At 40.4% G+C, this 20,792-nt stretch overlaps 1 protein-coding gene across 13 annotated transcripts in view; it reads right to left on the reverse strand.

Annotated features, from left to right (window-relative positions):
• chl1b (cell adhesion molecule L1-like b) overlaps nucleotides 1–20,792 on the reverse strand; it is a 900,313-nt gene that overhangs the window by 252,975 nt on the left and 626,546 nt on the right. For all 13 annotated transcript variants that reach the window (XM_087994484.1, XM_087994483.1, XM_087994485.1 and 10 more), the window contains one exon: nucleotides 4,056–4,278. In XM_087994484.1, coding sequence (XP_087850610.1) covers nucleotides 4,056–4,278 — 223 coding nt within the window. The remainder of the gene's footprint in view (nucleotides 1–4,055; nucleotides 4,279–20,792) is intronic.

Raw genomic sequence — 20,792 nt, forward strand, 5'->3', positions numbered from 1 at the left:
TGTGGGTTGGGGGAAATAATTAAATCAGTTCAAAGCTCTGTGATAGTGACAGGTTGGAAGGCCTTTAACGAACTTGGTTAAGAAATGTGTTCACACATTGTGCTATGCAGACTGAACATTCATTCTTCAGAATCCCGGAGTGCCTTTAGCTGCTCCCTGTGGGGGCCAGTTAGCTCAGCTGTTAGCTCAGATGGCTGGTTGGTGGTGAAGAGTGATACCAACAGTGCGGGTTCAATTCCCATACCAGCTGAGGACTTTGTGAAGATTCCCACATTCTCAATCTTGCCGGAGATATGATGACCTTCAGGTTAAACCATTAGTCATCCCTCAGGCTTGTCCTCTAGGACTATGGCAACTCACAGCTTCCTTCATTAGTAACATGCAAAAATATTTTTTATGATGATTTCCAAACTTTTGAAAGTCATTTATCTCCTTGTTTACCATCCCTTTCATGTTTCTTTTGGGGCTGCAACTCTACCCTATCTGCTCATCTCTCCCCTGCCCCTCCCTCAACCCTAACAGCTCAGCTTCAGCATAAATACCCCGTTTTCCCGGCTACTTACAGTTCCGATGAAGAGTCACTCGACTCAAAGCATTAACACTCCTGTCTTCACTCAGATACCGTCAGATCTGCTGAGGTTCTCCAGTATTTCTATTTTTGTTACAGAGTTTTCAATCGTGATTGCATGTTCTAATAACTTTTACACTCGATGAATGGAAGGTAGCAGAATGGGTGGAGTGAGGAGTTAAACATTTTTAAATGGGAAATCCACCCATTTCGAATCTTAATGGAGATAGGTTGGGAACAGGCATCCTTCACAGCATCCAGGCTGATTGCTGAAATACTCCAATTTAAATTAACTTGTGGTTTTCAAATCTGTGAACTGAGAGCCGCAATACAAAAGGAGAGCTGAAGGGAGGAGACATGCTCAAGCCATCAGCTAAGTGCCTTTATGGTGTAGATTGTGTGCCAGCTGGAGCTAGAATGCCCTACCTGCCTGTCACACACAGCCGTCAATATGATCTCTACGTCTCAGATCTACAAGCATTGACCAATTCCTTCCCAAGAGCCATCAGGCATTCCAGGATTAGTGACTAACCCCAGAGAGCAATAAGCAGTATCCCTGACAACCTTGTTGTACATTCAACTTTCTTCCCCTTTTCCACCCTATGATACCCTGCTCATACTGCCTCATATTGTGAATTCCAACTCTTTCCCCCTCACCCTGCAATATCCAACTCTCCCCCTCACCCTCCAATATCCAACTCTCCCCCATCACCTGCAATATCCAACTCTCTACCATCCCCACCTTGCAAAGTCCAACTCTTTCCCTCCCACCTAGCAATATCCAACTCTCTCCTCTCATCTTGCAATATCCAACTCTCTCTCTCCCCTCATCTTGCAATATCTAACTCACTCTCTCCCCCCTCATCTTGCAATATCAAACTCTCTCTCTCCTCCCTAATCTTGCAATATCTAACTCACTCTCTCCCTCCTCATTTTGCAATATCAAACTCTCTCTCCCCCCCTAATCTTGCAATATCCAACTCACTCCCACCATCTTGCAATATCAAACTCTTTCCCCTCACCTTGTCAAATCCAAGTATTGCCCCTCCCCCACCCCAAAATACCCAACTCTCTCTCCCTTATCTTGCAATATCCAACTCTCTCTCCTCCCCCCCCTCAACTTGCAATATCCAATTCTTTCCCTTTTGCCTTGGAATATCCATCTCTCTCCCCTCACAATATGAGTCTCTTCCCGCTGCAATATTTAATTCTCTGTCCCCAGGCTGCAGTGCCAGACTTTCTCCCCTTTCTGTAATATATCACTCCACCCTATAATAATTGTCTCCGCCCTCAGGCTCTGCAATATCCAACAATTTCCAACATTCACCAAAATTTTAAAGTCAAGTGAAGCAATGTATGAGGCTAAGGAGTGTTTGCATGCTTTACAGAACAATATACAGAGGAACTTTGATTATCCAAACATCACGGGCGGGGAGTATTTCATTTGGTTAATCGAATGCCGGATAACATAGTTTAGTTGAGCATTGGAACCTTGCAATCTTGCTGGATAATCGAATGCCGGATAATCAAGATTCCTCTATACATTCATTAGATTGTGCAGAAAGCACTTTTAATAGATTTTTACCGGCACTTAGTTTCAAATCATGTTTTACATGACCAGCAATTAGTAGTCAGTCTTCACACATGGATTGTACAGGTAAGCCAATATGTGTTGTCCCTGAGGGCATTAAAAATCAAATATAATCAGCATGGTTTTATGAAGTGAAAAGCATGGCTGATGAATTTATCCAAAATTTTCGAGGAAGGCTCAACCAGAGTGGATAGAAAGGAACCAATAGATGTGTTGCATTTGGACTTCCAGAAGGCGTTCAACAAAGTATCTCTCAAAAGATTAAGTCATATGACAACAGCCCACAGTGTTGGAGGTTGTACATCGGCATGGATAGAGAATTGGCTCATGAGCAGGAAACAGCAACTGGGGATAAGGGTTTTTTTTGTCAAGTTGACAACCTATGACCTGTGGGGTTCCACATGCATTACAGCAGGGACCACAACTGTTTACAATATACAGAATAACTTGGAGGAAGGAAGTGAAGTACTGCAGTCAGATTTGCAGGTAAAACTAAAATAGGTGGACAGGCAAGTTGTGAAAGGGATACAAAGAGTTTAAAGAGATATATTGATAGGTTAAGCAAGTGGGAAAAGGTTTTGGCAAATGGAGTATAATGTGGGAAACTGCAAAGTTGTCCATCTTGGAAGAGAGAACAAAAGAACAGAATATTAATTTAATGGGGATTTAAAAAGCTGCAATACAAAGGGACTTGGGTGCTTCTTGTATATGAAACACAGAAAGGTACGAGGTAATCAGGAAGGCCTATTGCAATGTTGGTCCCTATTTCAATTTGGTTGGAGAATAAGAGTAGGGACGTCTTACTACAACTGTTCCAGCTGCTGGTGCGACCATATTTGGACAACTGTGAGCAGTTTTGGTCCCCTTGAGGAAATATATCATTTCATTGGAGATAATTCAGAGAAGGTTTAGTCGGATAGTCCCTGGTATGGAGGGATTGCCTTCTGAGCAAAGATTAAACAGATTGGGACTCTACTCACTGCAGTTTAGAAGAATGAGAGGTGATCCATTGAAACATATAGGATTCTTAAGGGGCTTGAAAGAGAGGATGTTTCCTGTCATGGGCAAGTCTTGGACCAGAGGGCATAGGTTCATGAGTAAGGGACACCAACTTAAGACTGAGGCAAGAAAGAATTTGTTCTCTAAGAAGGTATTGAGTCTTTCGAACTCCTGGTACAGAGAGCTATGGGGACACAGTCTTTGTGTATATTTCAAATTGAGATACATAGATTCTTGTTCAGGAGAGTAACAGGGAAATGACAGGAACGTGGACGTGAGGAACGTTGGAACAGCCATAATCCTACTCAATGGTGCGGCAGGCTTGATGAGCTGAATGGGTGACTCCTGTTCCTATTTCTTATAGTCTTATTAAGAGTGGGATTGGATTGATTTGCAAGCCAGATCATGGGAAAGGTTGCCTTTCACAAAAGTCACCAATGAATTATTTTTTACATGAAAATCTGGTTTCCTTGGACATATTACTGCCTTGGTCCAAAAAGTACCCAATTACTGAATTCATTTCCACAACTTGCGTTTTGGGGCATTGAGCTCATAACCTCTGGAATGCTGAAGTAGTACTATAACTATTAGAATGCTGGATGTGATTAACAATCAGCCAATCTCTTATGTTCAGAATTTATTCATCTGGTAAGCTACCTCTGAAATATTTACACATATTGTAACCTTACATTTGAATGCAAAGGTAATTATTTTAACAATTATGACAATTATCCAAAAAAACTTTCATTATCTACAGCTTTGATGCATCTGCAATTAAAGTCCTTCAAAAGATGGTTGAAAAGAGAAAAAAGATCTTATTAACAACAACAAAATTATTTTTGCAGAGCTGCTCAAATGCAACATTTCAAAGGACGATTAAAACTCAAAAATACTTACTATCCTCTCCTGAATATCCTGTAACTATTTTTGGATTAGGGCCTGATCCAATATCATTTATTGCTTGCACCTTGATGTCGTAAGGTACAAATGTTGAGGTATTTGTTACAAAATAGTGATGCTTCTTGACCACTTCCTCATTCCAGGTTGTGTTAGCCCCTTGCTGTCTCCAGCTAACTTTGTATCTGAGTCCAGGTCCATTCCAGTCAATGGGTTTCAGCGGCTGCAAAACACGTGGGGAGAAAATGTTTGTAGCTTTTGAATCAATTTTGAAACTGTTAGATTAAAATAATCTGCTTCAGGTTAACACTAACAAAGTAGTATGGATGTTAGAAATAGAACATTTAAGTAGTCAAGAAAATGTGGTGAAATTTGGACTCAGGAAGTATGGCAGCAACAGTGTCTGCAAATACAACGTATAATGTATTACATTGGCAACGCAGGCCTCATACTGGAAAGATAAATAAGACGTCATGGTTATATTGTTAGGAATAGCAGTGTTATAGAAAAAATGCTGACATTCAAAGTCATCTAAATGGTTAATAGCGAGATCCAAGAATTAGACAAATGGTTTAAATTTGCAGGAGCCAAGAGAGTTCTAATTAAGACTGGTGTCAGTTTCAGCATGAGTCTGTGAGATTCTGAACAAAAAGACTGATGAAAGTGGTCTGATACCAAAACTGATAAAATTAATAAGCCAGAAAAGCTCTTGAAAGCTATTGATATGGTAAATTCTCTTTCTTATCATGATTTAAGTTCTTTACAGAGGAAAGAAGTATGATACAGAATTTGAAATCTGTCCATTGTTAAATTACTCCAGCATTGTATGCACTCTGTAATTCTAATTATAGTTTCTAATACTTGCCTGTTTGAATTACATCACTGAAAACAATTCATCTGATTTAACTATCATCTTGGTTTACCGCGAAAGGTTCTTTCAGATAAAGTGGAATTTTCCTTGTGATAATAAATGTCTTTAAGAATATTTCACTTCCACAAATAGTTTGTTTCTGAAAGGTCACTCATAGCTGAAAGTTTAAGACTAAAAGTTAAATATTAAGGAACATTTTGTGTCCAACATGACCAGAATAAAAGACACAAAGAAAACCCATGGAGTAAATGTCAGTGACGAAAAGGAAAACAACAAATAAGATTGATTAACCAAAGGGGAGAATATGGCCACCAAAGAAGAGACAACACATGTGACTGATAGCCAGCCACAGGCATCCTTAAAGTGGAAGCCACAACATTGCTAAGGTGAACAGAATTGCCTGATGCTACAGCAGTCAACCCACAAAAACGATGATAATATCTATCTTTTTGTATAATTGAGCAATCACCTCAATGTTGGAAATAAGCAAGTAGTTTGAAACGCAAATTGTAATCTAAGTCACAGACATCTTGTGGCACAGTGATACCTATCCCTGAGGCAGAGATTCCAAGTTCACGTACCACTCAAGGACTTGATGGCCAAGGAGGTTACAATCCTAACACAACTAAACAAGTCGAATATCAAATTTGCAATTCCATCCCATATACACCAAAAGCAGGCTCTAAGCAGGTCAGAGATTCCTGGTCAGCAATGTGATGAAAATAAATAGGAGCCTCAAACACTTAGTTCCAGGATAGAACATGCAGTTCAATGTACGTGTTGCCACAGTAACTCAGACTCCTTGGGAAAGTGGTTGGTTGAGATGACTGATCAGATTGGTGCAGGATTCAGCCATTGCACCTGCTGGACTGGAACCAGGAGCTGCCTCTTTGTCCTACTTATGGTTGAGATGCAGCCAGCTCAAGAAATAGCATCCCAATCACACAGTATTGCTAATCATTGTTATAAGTGTGATGATGTAACCAAACAAATTTCCTGAGGAAGTGGTGGATGTGGGTACAATTACAATGTTTAAAAGACATTTGGACGGATACATGAATAGGATAGGTTTGGAGGGATATGGGTCAGGAGCAGTCAAGTGGGATTAATTTGGTTTGGGATTATGTTTAGCATGGACTAGTTGGATGGAAGGGTTTGTTTAAGTGCTGTCTGACTCTACGACTGAAATTTTACAATAAATGCAAAGTATAGTCCTGTTTGTATTGACCTTGATCAAGAATATGGTTGATTGCTTGATATAATCCTAAAATTTAATCTTGAAATGATCTACTCATTGATGATGTCAACTGAAGTAACTTTAGTTAATGACTCTCTGGTCTGACTTCAGCTACATGACTCTCACAATTTTGAGCTTTTAATTATTATACTTTAGTTGATGTACAATGATCTTAGCATGGTCAATTATTTTGGAAACTATCAGTACATTTTACAATAATTATATGTAACAGTTTGAGATACTTCTGCCCTCTTATAAACCTTGAGGATGGCCTGTCTTGTTGTAATAGAGTCATACAGCACAGAAAAAGACCATTCAGTCTAAACAATCCATGCTGAATGTAATACCAAACTAAACTAGTCCCACCTGCCTGCTCCTGGCCCATATCCCTCCAAACATTTCCTCTTCATATCATTATCCAAATGTCTTTTAAATATTCTAACTGTATCGATATCCACCACTTCCCCAGGAAGTTCATTCAACATGTGAACCACCCTCTGTTTAAAACAACTTGCCCCTCGTGTCTTTTATAAATCTCTCCCCTCTCACCTTAAAAATGCATCCCCTTGTCTTGGAATGCTCCATTCTATGGAAATATAACCATCATTAACTCTATCTATATCTCTCATTATTTTATAAACTCCTATCAGGTCACCTCTAAATCTCCTCTGCTTGAGCGGAAGAAGTCCCAGTCTATCCAGCATTTCTTTATAATCTAGACCTTCCATACCCAGCAGTATCCAGGTTAATCTCTTCTGGTCCCTCTCCAGCTTAATAATATCCTTCCTATAACTGGACATAGTAGTCCAAAAGAGGCCTCACCAATGTCCTGTGCAACCTCAACATGACTTGCCAGCTCCAATACTTAAAGGGCTGAGCAATGAAGGCAAGTATGCCAAATGCTTTTTTAACTACCCTGTCGAGATATGATGCTAACTTCAAAGAATTATGTACCTGCACCCTAGGTCCCTCTGTTCTACAACACTACCCAAAGCCCTACCACCAGTTGTTATCTCAGGTGGCTAGATGGCTAATAGCATTAAGATTATAGCATGGTTTTGATTCCCATTTTGGCTGAAGTAATCTCCAGACCCACCTAGAGAGCAAAAGACAGAGTCAAAATTTCACTGACTAGAAAAAACCTCCAAGAAAGCAGCTTTGAGCCAAGGGCCAGCCTCAAAATATGGTACACATGAATAAGTGAATGAAATGAAGTGAACAGATGAATGAAATTACAGAACAAAATGAATGAATGATTTAACTATTGAATAAAATTAAATAATGGCTGAATGAATGTGCGAGATGTTCAAACAGATACCAATTCAATTTCCGATGGGTGCACTTTGGAAACAAATGGGGATGAGGATAATGAAGGTTCATGCGATACTCTGTGAATATCAATTAGAAACAATCCATTGGAAGTTTTGAAGTAATAAACTAAATTCTGCTCCTGCTGATACATTTATGGTTATGTCTTCCATCATGTCTGTCTATTGTCAGAATGGTCACTTGTGGTTCTTCTGCAGAATGATGTTTTTCATAGACTGACTGTCTTGGAAGGGAGAAAACAAAGGACACCTGACATTTCTTGAAAATATTTGGAGAGTTGGGATAATTGCAAGGGAAATTGAAAACTCTGACGTGTGAAGAAACTTGACAAAGATCTTGGACAGTGAAAAATTTGTCTGAGTAATTTCTAAAATCCAAGTGGTTAGCTTCACTTTTCTTGCTCTGGCATTTGGTTCACAAGTTCCACTTCCCATTCTTTTTCACAACCTATTATTTTTGTTCTGTACTGTGTAACTTCACCTATTTCTTCTCTCTGGTCATCATCAACTCAATTTTCCAATATAGCAAATAATGCACATAACATGCAGAAATTATCATGGAGAATTTGGTAGGCTGTAGCTTAGTATTCAAATTATCCAGGCAATTACTACAAATCTTCAGCTTGTTTAGAGTCTGTTCTACCACAGTATCTGCATTTTCATTGAATCTCAAAATCTTGACAGTGTGGAAGAAGCCGTTCGGCCCATCGAGTCCAATCTGACCCTCTGAACAGCATCTCACACAGGCCCATCCCTCCCCCCACTAACTCTGTAACCTTGCATTTCTCATGGCTAACCCACCAAGCCTTGATACTGTGGGCAATTTAGCACAGCCGATCCACCTAACCTGCACAGCTTTGGACTGTGGGAGCAATCTTACATATTTTATTCTCATCTGTCTGTTGAAACTACTCTGGGGTCATCAGTGTTTCAACCACCTGCTGGATCACAAGGATCAGAGCACACAGACTGAAGGTGATTAGTAAAGGTAGTGACATGACAAAGAACATTTTAATGTAGCATATGGTATTGGATGTAAAATGCACTGCCACAGGTTGTGGTTGAGGCAAACTCAATTGAGGCATTCCAAAGGGAATTTGATAACCATCTGAACATTTGATGACTGATATTTCATTTTATTCATTCAGGAATGTGGGCTGTGCTGACTGGGCCAGCATTTATTGCCCATCCCTAACAGAACTTCAAGAGGTTTTGAGCTGTAGGGAGGGGCTGAATAGGCTGGGTCTGTTTTCCCCGGAGCATCGGAGGTGGAGGGATGACCTTATAGAGGTTTATAAAATCATGAAGGGCATGGATAGGATAAATAAGCAAGGTCTTTTCCCTGGGATGGGGGAGTTCAGAAATAGAGGGCATAATTTTAGGGTGACAGGAGAAACATTTACAGGGGACCTAAGGGGCAATATTTTCATGCAGAGGGTGGTTTGTGTAAGGAATGAGCTGCCAGAGGAAGTGGTGGAGGCTGGTACAATTACAACATTTAAAAGGCATCTGGATGGGTATACGAATATGAAGTATTTAGAGGGATATGGGCCAAGTGCTGGTAAATGGGACTAGTTTAGGTTAGTATATCTGGTCGGCATGGACGAGTTGGACAGAAGGGTCTGTTTAAGTGCTGTACATCCCTATGACTCGAAGTGAGCTTCAAGTGCATAAGGCACCCATTATTTACATGCTGTGAGGAAAGCTCAGACCGATGCAATAGCTACAGATTTTAGTATGATGATCGGAAGGACAATATGTTTGGCTACTGCCAACAGAATGCTAGGATTGTTAAGGTACCAGCCAGGGGAGCAACATTAATCCAATGGGGCATGAATGTTGTCACTCGCAAAGAGATTACTTGACTTTTCACTCCTGACACTCTTGTAAATGCCATTGTCTGTTGTGCAACCAACGCTGACTGGTGCCACTCATAACTAAATGGAACAATTTGAAGTTGAGTCTCCTACATAGGGACAGGAGTAGGCCTTTTAGTTCCCCGGCCTGTTCCATCATCCAATGAAATCATGGCCGATCTTTGACCTAACCCCATATGCCTTGGCCTACATCCCTTATATCTCTGCTTAACAAAAATTTATCTTTCTCAGATTTAAAGTTAACAACTGATCTAGCATCCACTCCCATTTGTGAGAAGACATCTACCACCCTTTATGTGTAGAAGTGCTTCCTAACATTTCTCCTCAATGGTCTGACCCTAATTCTCAGGCAATGTCCCTTAATTCATGAATCCCCAACTCATGGAAAGTTTATCTTTATCTGTCCCATCCCTTCCTGTTAATATCTTGAAGACTTTGATCATATCACCACTTAACCTTCTAAATTCTGGAGAAAAAAGGCCAAACTTTTATCATCTGTCCTCATGACTTAAGATAGTTCAGATAGCATTCTTGTAAAGTTGTATTGCACTTCCTCCAAGGTGAATATTTCTTTTCGAAGATATGGTACACAGACCTGCTCACAGTATTCCAAGTGTGGTCTAACCAGAGTTTTGTATAACTACAACAGAACTTCTGTGTCCTTATACTCTAGTCCCTGATAGGATGAATGCCTAATTCTGCTCCAGTTCTTATGGTGTCCAGTTTTAAAGGTAAGAATTCCATTCTCTTTTATGACTATTTTCTGAACCTGTTCATCATAAAGATCTATGCACCTGAACCCTCAAGTCTCTTTGGACATCCACTGTATTTAACTTTGTACCATCTGGAAAGCAGCCTGATCTATCCTTCATTGATCCAAAATGAATTACCATACACTTGCTTAAACTGAAAGCCATCTATCACCGTTTTACGCATTCATGCATCTTTCATTAAGCTTTTGTAAACTTATGCTGTCATCTACACTGTTTACAATGCTACTTAACTTTATGTATCAGCAAATATGAATATTTGACATTCTAAGCCATTATCTAAGTTGTTAATAAATAGATTATAAGTTTGCTCGCTGAGCTGGAAGGCTTGTTTTCAGACGTTTCATCACCATACTAGGTATCATCATTAGTGAGCTTCTGCTGAAGCGTGCTGTTATATCCCACTTTTTATTTGTGTGTCTTGGTCTCATAAGGTGGGTGATATCATTTCCAGTGCTTTTTCTCAGAGGTTAGTAAATGTGGTCCAAATCAATGTGTTTATTGATGGAGTCTTTGTTTGAATGCCAGGCCTCCAGGAATTCCCATGTATGCCTCTGTTTAGCGTGTCCCAGGATAGATGTGTTGTCCCAGTCGAAGTGGTGTCCTTCTTTTTCTGTATCTAAGGAAATGAGTGATAGTTGGTCATATCTTTTGGTGGTTAGTTGACGTTCGTGTATCCTGGCGGCTAGCTTTCTGCCTGTTTGGGGGAGGCAATGGCCTAGTGGTATGTTCATTGGACTATTAAGCCAGAAACCCAGGTAATGTTCTGGGAACCCAGGTTTGAATCCCGCCATGGCAAATGGTGGAATTTGAATTCAATAAAAATCTGGAATTAAGAGTCTAATGGTGACTAAAAATCCATTGTTGATTATCTGGTTCACTAATGCCATTCAGGGAATGAAACTGCTGGTCTGGCCTACATGTGATTCCAGACCCATAGCAATGTGGTTGACTCTTAACTGCCCTCTGAGCAATAAGGGATGGGTAATAAATGCTGGCCTAGCCAGTGACATCCTCATCCCACGAATGAATTAAAAAAAAACTCAGGAACTACGCGCAGTAGAAGAAAACTACCTGTACAACATATTCAAAAAGAACAAGTTTTAAATAAATACAGATCGCCGATCCCTCAGAAACAAACCCAAACTAGCAGACACAGTGCACCCAGTAACTCTAGCCACATTACCATACATTGAATACATCTCTGAGATAACTACCAGACTACTTCGACTCCTTGGCATCATGGTACCCCACAAACCTACCAACACACTTAAGCAGTAGCTGATGAACCTGAAGGACACGATACAAACAGCCAGCAAAATGATTATCATTTAAAAAATACCATACAAGGACTTAACAAACACGACATTGGTCAGACAGGCAGAAACCTAGTCATCAGGATACACAAACACCAATAAAACATCAAAAGACATGACCCACTATCACTCGTATCCTTAGATACAAATGAAGAAGGAGACCACTTCAATTGGGACAATACATCCATCACAGGGCAGTCTAAACAGAGACACGCATGGGAATTCCTAGAGGCCTGGCACTCAGACCGGAACTCCATCAATAAACACATCAATTTGGACCCTACTTATCAACCTCTGAAAAAAAGCACTGGAAATGATAAACCCACCTTAAGAAACCAAGACACACAAATAGAAAGTGAGACATAATACCACTGCTTCACTGGAGACTCACTTATGATGTTCCCTAGCATGGTGGCGAAATGTCTGGAAACAAACCTCCCAGCTCAGCGAGCAAACTTACAACCTGAACCACAACATGACCTGCAAATCTTTGCAGAAATTGTTAATAAGTAACACAAGTAATTGAGGCCCTAACTCAGATTGTTGTGGGACAATATCCAGCCAACTTCAGTTCCATTATCTCTACTTGCTGTCATTGCCATTTAATCAACTTCTCAGCCATGTCAGTAATTTGCCCTCAATGCCAAGAGCTTCTGCTTTAGTTAACAGTCTTTAATGTGGGACTTTATCAAATGCCCAGACCCAGAGCTGCCTGAGGTCATCTTCCAAGGCAATCTACAGACTTCTCCACCAAAGGTCAACAGTCACACTGCACATAGAATACGGAAAAGTGGAACCGAGGAATTACATTAGGTAGGTTACTCATCTTTGTAAGTGCACAATTTCATTTGGAATGCTTATTTTGCCTTATTGCACATTAATCTTTGCACAAGGGCTAAGCCAATTTACTGGAATGGCTCCAGGTATGAAAAACTTCAGTTATGAGAAAATATTGAAGTAGTTGGGATTGTTCTTCTTGAACAGAAGGCAACTGAGAAGAGATTTGATTGAGCTTTTCCAAATCATGAGCAGGCTGGACAGAATGAAGGTGAAGCTGTTACTCCTTGCAAAAAAAATGAGACCATATAGGTTTAAAATGATGAGCAAAAAAAGCAAGGGTTATCTGAGGACAAAAACAATCCTTCATTAGATAGGAAGTAGTTAAGGTATGGAAATATGTTGGACACAAATTCAATTGAGGCATTCAAGAGGAAACTGGATTTTCTTTTGAAAGTAACAACTTGCAAGGCTATGGGGAAAAGGCAGGAGATAGGCACAAGATAATAGAGCTGGCCTCAAAAGAGCCAGACGAGATAACAGAGCCAGTGCAGGCATGATGGGCCAAATGGTCTCCTGGTTTACTGTGACTGATCTTGTGATAGTGTCAGGGTGAAGCTAACGTATAGTGCTGTTAGTGAACAAAAATGACTTTGCATTTACAGGTGGTGTACTCAAATGAATTTAAAGGAAAATGCAGCCAAGCAAGTGGCTTTGTCAGTTACTTCTTCCTTTTCCTCCTGCTTCAGTTTTAGTTTTATAGGTGGTAGCAAGGACGGTCTCCTCATGATGTTGTGCTTGTGCAGCATGCAACAGGCCAGTACAAATCTTGACATCTGCTTTCCCAAATGCCGCAAAGCAGCTGAGGTAGTACAAACATTGATCTGGCCTGCTCTATCACATTTTTTGTGACACCTAACTTTCATTATTTGCAAGCTGTGTATGTAAACGAGGCTTGCGTACTGGAATCATCACCAGATAGCCCTCACCACCTATCATTTGGCTCGCCATGTGGATCAATGCAGATGGTACAGTTGACTGTCACAAACATCAGTAAATTAGCTCCTGCCAGAATATCAGATTTGAACCTGCACTATTTGTTGCACATGATCATACGCCAGCTGTAGATGGGCCAAGTGGAATCCTGTTTTGCTTTTGGTGTAAGGTAGAGGTGATGTGCAGCATCTGTCACTGAATAATCATGTATCCATTGACACCCTGAACCATAGGGAAGCCTGCAGTCTTAGCAAAGGTTAGGGTGAACAGGTTCCTGCTCTCCTACAAGAATGAATGGCATTTGATTTGCTTGCCTCAGGGATCTTGAAAATATACAAAGCTCCAGCCTTGAAGGAGCTGGATGCATAGATCATCAACACTAAACGTTGGTTAGGCCACAGCCAGAGTACTGTGTGCAGTTATGGAATCTACAATGCAGGAGGCACGTGATTGCACTGGAGAGGGTGCAGAGAAGATTTACCAGGATATTCCTCGGCTGGAGAGTTACAGTTATAAAGAAAGATTGGACAGATTTGTTATTTTCTTCAGATCAGAGGTGATTGAGAGGGGACATGATTGAGGTGTCCGGAATTATAGGAAGCATTTTAGGTCAGGGAGACAGGAAGAGACTTTTCCCCTTAATGGAGGGGGTCAGTGGCCAGGAGCATAGCTTTAAGCTAATGGGAAGAACATTTCGTGGAGATGAGGGGAAAATCTTTTTCACCCAGAGTACAGTGGGAATCTAGAATTCATTCCGGAAAGGGTGGTCAGGTCAGAAAACCCTCACAGCATTTAATAAGTATTCAGACGTGCACTTTTGATTCCAAGGCCCTCAAAGCTAAAGGTCATGTGACGAAAAATGGATTTGAATATTTAGGTACTTTTTTGTCTTTTTTAAACTGGCGGAAACACCTTGGGCCAAAGGGCTCTTTTTCTGTGATGTGATGACACATTCTCCTTCACAGTCAGTGGTACACTCCCTGCCCTGCTCTGCATTATAACTGCGACAGGTTAAGTATAAATTTGACACCGGTGTTCAAAAAACATGGTGGCGTAAATAAACAGAAATAGCTTCTCGTCACAGAAGTGTTTGTAACCAAAAGTTATTGAGTTTAGCTGAGGGGACATAAAGAGATACAAATGTAGCAAGCTGTGATCTTGAATGCACTGCCTGAAAGCTTTGTTCATGAAGATTCAACAGTAACACACAGAAGATAATTGGATAGACAGATAAATGGTCAAAGAAAAAAATGTTAGAGTTTGGGGAAGGAACAGGGTAACTAATTGAATATATAATTGAATCTTCTGTGCTCTACACCGCTGAGATTCTATGAAAACAGATCTATTTTCTAAGAATAAAAAGCTTTGAATAGTGCAAGTCATTGAACGGATGAACTGAAAATGTGACAGCATGAAGATTAATTGAATGGAAATAGCCATCATTTTTGACATACACGTTTGTTCTAAAGCAGCCAAGTGTCTCTAGGACTTACTAACATTTTGTGCATCACCAAGTTATGTTGATGAACATGAACCTTTCTCACTGGTCAATAATGAATGTAACTTGTCAAGTGGCGGCAGTTTCTCAATGTCGTGGCGAAAATCATTTCAAAGAAAGAACTACCATATCATAAAGTAATTTTAAAAATTGAAATAACCGCTTAAAACAAAAAAAAGATATGTACCAAACTTTTACAAAATGTTCAGACTATAAATGTGCCTAACCAAGCAAAAGAAAAACACAACTCTATTAATTACTGAATGTTGCAATGCACATATTAATAATAATATTTTATTAGCGGCTAAGAGTTCATTGCCTCGATTTGAGGTGGACAATCGTGAGTCAGTTAGGAAAATATAGCATGATCTGAACAAATTTGTTTGCTGATATAGAGATAAAGGTCTGACCTTCCACCCAAAGTTCGAATGGCAAGCTAAGAATCTTACTCATGAGCAGCAAGAGGTCTATTTGTTAGTTGTGTGTATTCGCATCTCATTAGTACCGAACATTACCTCATTGATATGCTGCTAATTTTCTGCCACATGCCACATAGAAACTAGGCGGTGACAATTCCTGACATGAAAGCCGGGGAGGGGGTACCACATGCTCCCCTGTCCCTCCATCTTGGGCAGCATGATCTCTTCTGGCCCTCCATCTTGGGCAGCATTGTCTCCCCTGGCCCTCCATCTTGGGCAGCACTGTCTCCTCTGGTCCTCCACCTTGGGAGGCAGTCCCCAAAATTTGCTCGATTTCCAGTGATTGCCTGCAAGCCCCATCCATAAGAGGTTGATATTAGACAAGTACGACCCTAACGATATCAGTATGGCACATCACCAATCCACTTAACATACTGTAATCTACTTTTGAACTATATTTTGGAGCATATCAACAACTTGCATTGCAATGTTGTTGCTTGGTCTCTTTGCAAGGGACATACACTGCCCTCATGGTTTGGAGCAGGGTGCATCTCAGGACTCTTTGCAGGCTCTCTTAGCATCCATCACTTTGTGCCTACTTTAATGCTCACAGCATCTTCGTCCAACCTTGGCTTGTCTTGCCCTTCTGCTGTTTCATTCAAAAACTGCAGGTACACAGCACCTTTCACTTGCCTTTTCATGCAGGCAGACAGCCAGTCACAGTTATCAGCAGTACATCAGGCAACTCACTGTATGGATCCGTGCTACATCAATGTTTTATCTGCATCATGTATCAGCAGCTTATGTGGTAAACATGCTGAATGTGCTTCAACCAAATGGTTGTCTAAAAGTCAGCACCGGGGGTCCATTTACTAATGGTCAAAGTGGGGGATATTTGGAGGAGTCAACTGTTAGGATTGGAAGCAGCAAACTGATGCAGAGGAGATAATAATTGTAGAGGCAGGCAACTCAACACATAAGGGTGGGAGATGACCGATCATGGGAGGACAAGAGATACTGTGGGAGGAAGGGTCATTGACAGTCATGACCCTGCTTTTGAAGGGGGAATGCAATGCATAACTATGTTTGGCATATTAATTCTTTAAGTCTGGGGTACTGATGGGACATGCACATTATAGATTAATCTTAGCAAATAGCCTTGAAACAGAAGCAATGTCAGCTGAGCTGTAAAGTTCCACAATTCACAAATTCCAAGGTGATATAGTCTGCATAAGGTCCAGAAGCTGCTGACCTCAAACACTGGACTGTAAAATGTTCACACTGTGATTCTGTTGGCAATGCTGTCTTTCTCAGGTAATGTAAGGTTGCGGCTGGGGTGATATGTTCTCATTCTTCCAACCAAGTCCTTACAACCTCCAACAATATGTGCGCCAAATGACTTAAGTTGTATTCATCTGAATCAAGTGTATAATGCATACAGTCCATGTACAAACATCCCATGTTGGAGACTACCACGTCCCAGGGTTTGGAGGATGCCGCTACCCCTGGACCCGGAGGCTCCAGAGGTATGTAACAGCAACTCTGAACAGGTTGATTAGAAAAACAGGTCGATTAGAAAAACAGGCCAAATGTGATTTGCTCGTGAATAATCATGTGACTGAGGAGCTGTTTGGTTTCCGATATATGACCATGTTGGCTCAGTGGAACCACTCCTTTTGGAACCAGGCACAGAAGCTATGCCTGTCTCTATGTGCTGTGATACAAACAGTTTCCACATGAATGGATTAACAATGTGTTCATCTGAGGACCAGCATCAACCTCCAGCAGGTGTGAAAGCAATGTGTTGTCCCCACAAAGTGGCAAAAAATTAAGGGAGCCACAGCTGCTTATCTTCCACAGAATGCCATGCAGGAGAGAGAAGGGTAGGCGCACTGTTCTCGTTTTGATGCACTGTTCAGAATGCTATGTTGCAATGTCCATCATACCTTCAATGCAACACCTCAATCCACTGGAGCCAATGAGAGAGAGAAGATGTCTCCTGAACATCAGGTCCCCATGCAGGCCACTTCTGGAATTTTGTTCAGTGTCATGCAAACGGAGGATGCTGTATAGTCCTTGGGTTCTCTGCTCCAGACAACTGGAGGACACACCAGGGCCATGGTATGGTTGATGAGGATCTTGGAGAGCTACAGCATTGTACTGAGCAAGACAATGAGGATTCTTTTCAAATGGAACAGTACTTTGAGCATCTTACAGTGAAACAGTGTTGGTCAAAGGAATGGAGGCAGGACTTCTGTGTCAACATTATTCAAGAAAACGCTGTTACATGAAGTCATCTTTCATTAAGTGCAAATGGTTTGATGTTGCAGAGGCCATCATCTTCTGTATAACCTCAACTGAAATTGCAGTTTACTGTTTTGACATTAGCGTTTGTTAAACAGAAAGAAAAACAAAGGTTACAAACAGATGGACATCTTCACAAGATTTGATTCTCCCTCATTCAAGCATGATAAAGTTAAACATAAGTGTGGGCCCCAGGAGAAATAAAGTTATTATTGCGACAAGGTTAGACTATTATGTGGCACTAAGGTTGGCTCGCGTCTTCACTTTCAGTCTTAAAGTTGCAGCTAAAAGGTACACTCACACAGCTATGGACCATATATTTACAACTGTGAGAATGTACTTACAGCAATGTTTCACCCATGCCACCAGTGTGTGCTCAGAACATTTTATTGTTGTACCTCCCATTATGTGTAAGTGCTGTCCTGAGGTTTAGGGTGGAAGAAGCCCTGTAGTGCAACCGTTGGCCTTGGAATTTTTAGTGGATGACCTCGCTGTCATTTGTAGGTAGAGGGTTCTGACCTCATCAGAGTGTCCTGCCTAGATGCAGGTTCAATCTCCTCAGATTGAATTCTCAGAGAGTTGCAGTTTGCAGGAAGGGTGGAGGTGGATGGGCTGGACATCCCTGGGACAAGGGTTCACGGTTGCCTGCATTGTGACTCCCTGTCCAGCTACATATCTACTGGCCCCGAACTATCTTCTTGTAAGGAAGAGGCACTTAGTGTGAGGTCAAGTTACTTCATTCCATGTAACCCTTTGCTGCTGGCATTGAACACCACTAGCTCAGCAATGAAGTGCAGTCTGTGCCCACGTCCAGCTGACACAGGACTCCATGGCACTCACCGACTTGTCGACAGAGGCAGACAGACACTCATATCACAGGCAGCATAGTATAGGTTGCATTGGTGGACTCCTCCAACCCTCCAATCACCTTCTCTGATATTTATACACAGCACCTAAGCAGAAATTCTCAAACATCATGGCAGCGGGAGTACTTTCATGATAGTATGAGACCGATGTCATTGAGGAGTGGGGCAGACATAATGAAACGAACAGCAGAGAACTGAAAAGTAATCCACTTGCGTTTACCGAGAGAAACCCTAAAAAAAATCCATGAAATTGGCACTTGACTGTTTGAGTAAAATTCAGCCCTAGGCTTTAAACCTTTGAACTAATTATTCTTAAGTCCCCAAATCATACCATGAGACAGTTATCAACGAATTCTTGATGCACATTTGAAATTTGGGTCTCTGCTATTTTGACACAGCTATTGACTGATTAATGAATATTAGACTGAAGTATTAAGCCTATGAACAGGACTATTCAAGAATGCATAACTTTTACCGCATTGCATGATTATTAGAGTAAAGAAAAATAAGGTTCATTTATAGTTAATGTATACTTAAGAGACTTGACACGTTATTTAAAACAAGGTGGTTTAAAAAAATCATGTTTATGGACAGGATCATTTTTGTGAGAAATCAGGAAACTACATTAAAAGCAAATATATTCCATTTATCTCTGTTATTTCTCCCTCTGGAAATACATTTTAAAACTACTCCACTGTTAAGATGTATTTCTGAGATTATTTTGAACACCATAAGTGCATTATACACAGTTGACTTAAGTCCTTGGATGTGGAACGGAAGGACATCAGAAGAAACAGAGGCTAAATGAGCATTGATGATGCGATATGCAAACAACCTTTACTGCTAAATTTTACACAGCACTGTAATCTTTATTCCATTAAGGCTAAACTAGCACTTCTTATTTAATTTAAACAAACTAAATATCAGCATAAACATGTAAAATGTGAATTGACCATCCATTATAATTCTGGGGATTACCATTTTTCAGGATCCTAAGAGAACTTGCCATACAAATACTGTGGCTACAAAAGGTCAGAGGCTCGGATTTCTTTGGTAAGTGACTCATGCCCTCATTTTGCCAAAGCTTGTCCATCATTCACAAGGCACAAGTCAGTGTGCCGTGAAATACTCACTACTGCCTGGATGACTGCAGACCCAGTGATATTTACAACGTCGCACAATCATCAACTTAAGCACGCATTTCTTCCAGCACCAACACGCATATGTGTGCCGTATGCAAAAGTGCACTGTAGCAATTCACCAAGGTGCCGCTGAATGCTCTTTCTTAATCCACGATCTTTACATGCAGAAGCACTAGTTAAGGAAATACACCATGTGAATGATCAGTCCCAACAACTCTCCCCGTGTTCCCATACCCATCCCATTTTGACATGGAATAAAAACATAATTCCTTCACTATTGCTGGGTTAAAAATCTCAAACTCCCTTCCTAACAGCACTGTGAGTGTGCTTGTATTAATGGACTGAAACAATTCACAAAGCTGGCTTAACAGTCCTTTCTCAAGAACATACTTAGTTATGGACAATAAATGTCAGCCTAACCAGCATTGTTCATATCCCAAGAAAGAATAAAAAATGAACAAGTTATGGATTTATACAAATCCAAGTTTAAAATGGGGAAATGTTCTTAATTCCCAATAGTTCAAGAAGTATTGTCATTAAACTCAGTCATGCAAAGAAAAGTCAATTTTTTAAAGCATGTCCCTTACATCGATCTCTATAATTTCACACTGGTGTAAGCAATGACATTTTTCTTTGTGAACCAACTTATAGTTGTAATTTCATAGATGAATTCCATAAAGTATACAATAATGAACGCAATATACCCTTCTTTCATCAAGTGCCTATTCAGTATTGTCCCCAAGAGGTTTGTCTACTATGCTGAACAAGGACTTGGGACAACTTCTACCCAATTCATCATAGCCTAACTTTTTCCACTCCATCTGTCAGTGTATCTGTAATCAGCACAGGGCAGAGAGCCAAGCAGCATAGATCTGATAGCAGTTGGGGCATGTGCAACGGAATATACTGCTGTTTAGAGGACATGGAAAGACAAAATGTTTTAGTTCTTATTGGAATTTTCACTTTTACAACACATAGATAGATTCAATCCATACACCGCTGTACTTAAATTGAATTAGGCAGACAGAGTTCTCAATGAGAAACTTGTCAATTGTGTTATGAAAACTCCTAGTATTACAAGAATATATTCCATTAACAAGAGTAAAGCATAAATGTATCGATGAGTTTCAAAGTGTGTAACATTTTCACTGAAGTAATTGGCTTTTTTAAAAAATCTATTCAGTCACACAAATATCTTCTTTATGTGAAAAAGAAACGGTTAAAATATATAACGGTGTCATTGATCAACTAAAACAAAGTAATGAAGTTGGAAGTACAGCCAGTAAAAATATTCCTTTTTTTAAACCAAATCTATATTTGACACATCCTCCAAAAT

This window comes from Chiloscyllium plagiosum, unplaced genomic scaffold (assembly GCF_037043375.1).
Source record: "Chiloscyllium plagiosum isolate Xiang-an unplaced genomic scaffold, Cpla_swu_hap1 HiC_scaffold_14, whole genome shotgun sequence".
In the NCBI taxonomy this organism is placed as follows: Eukaryota; Metazoa; Chordata; class Chondrichthyes; order Orectolobiformes; family Hemiscylliidae; genus Chiloscyllium; species Chiloscyllium plagiosum.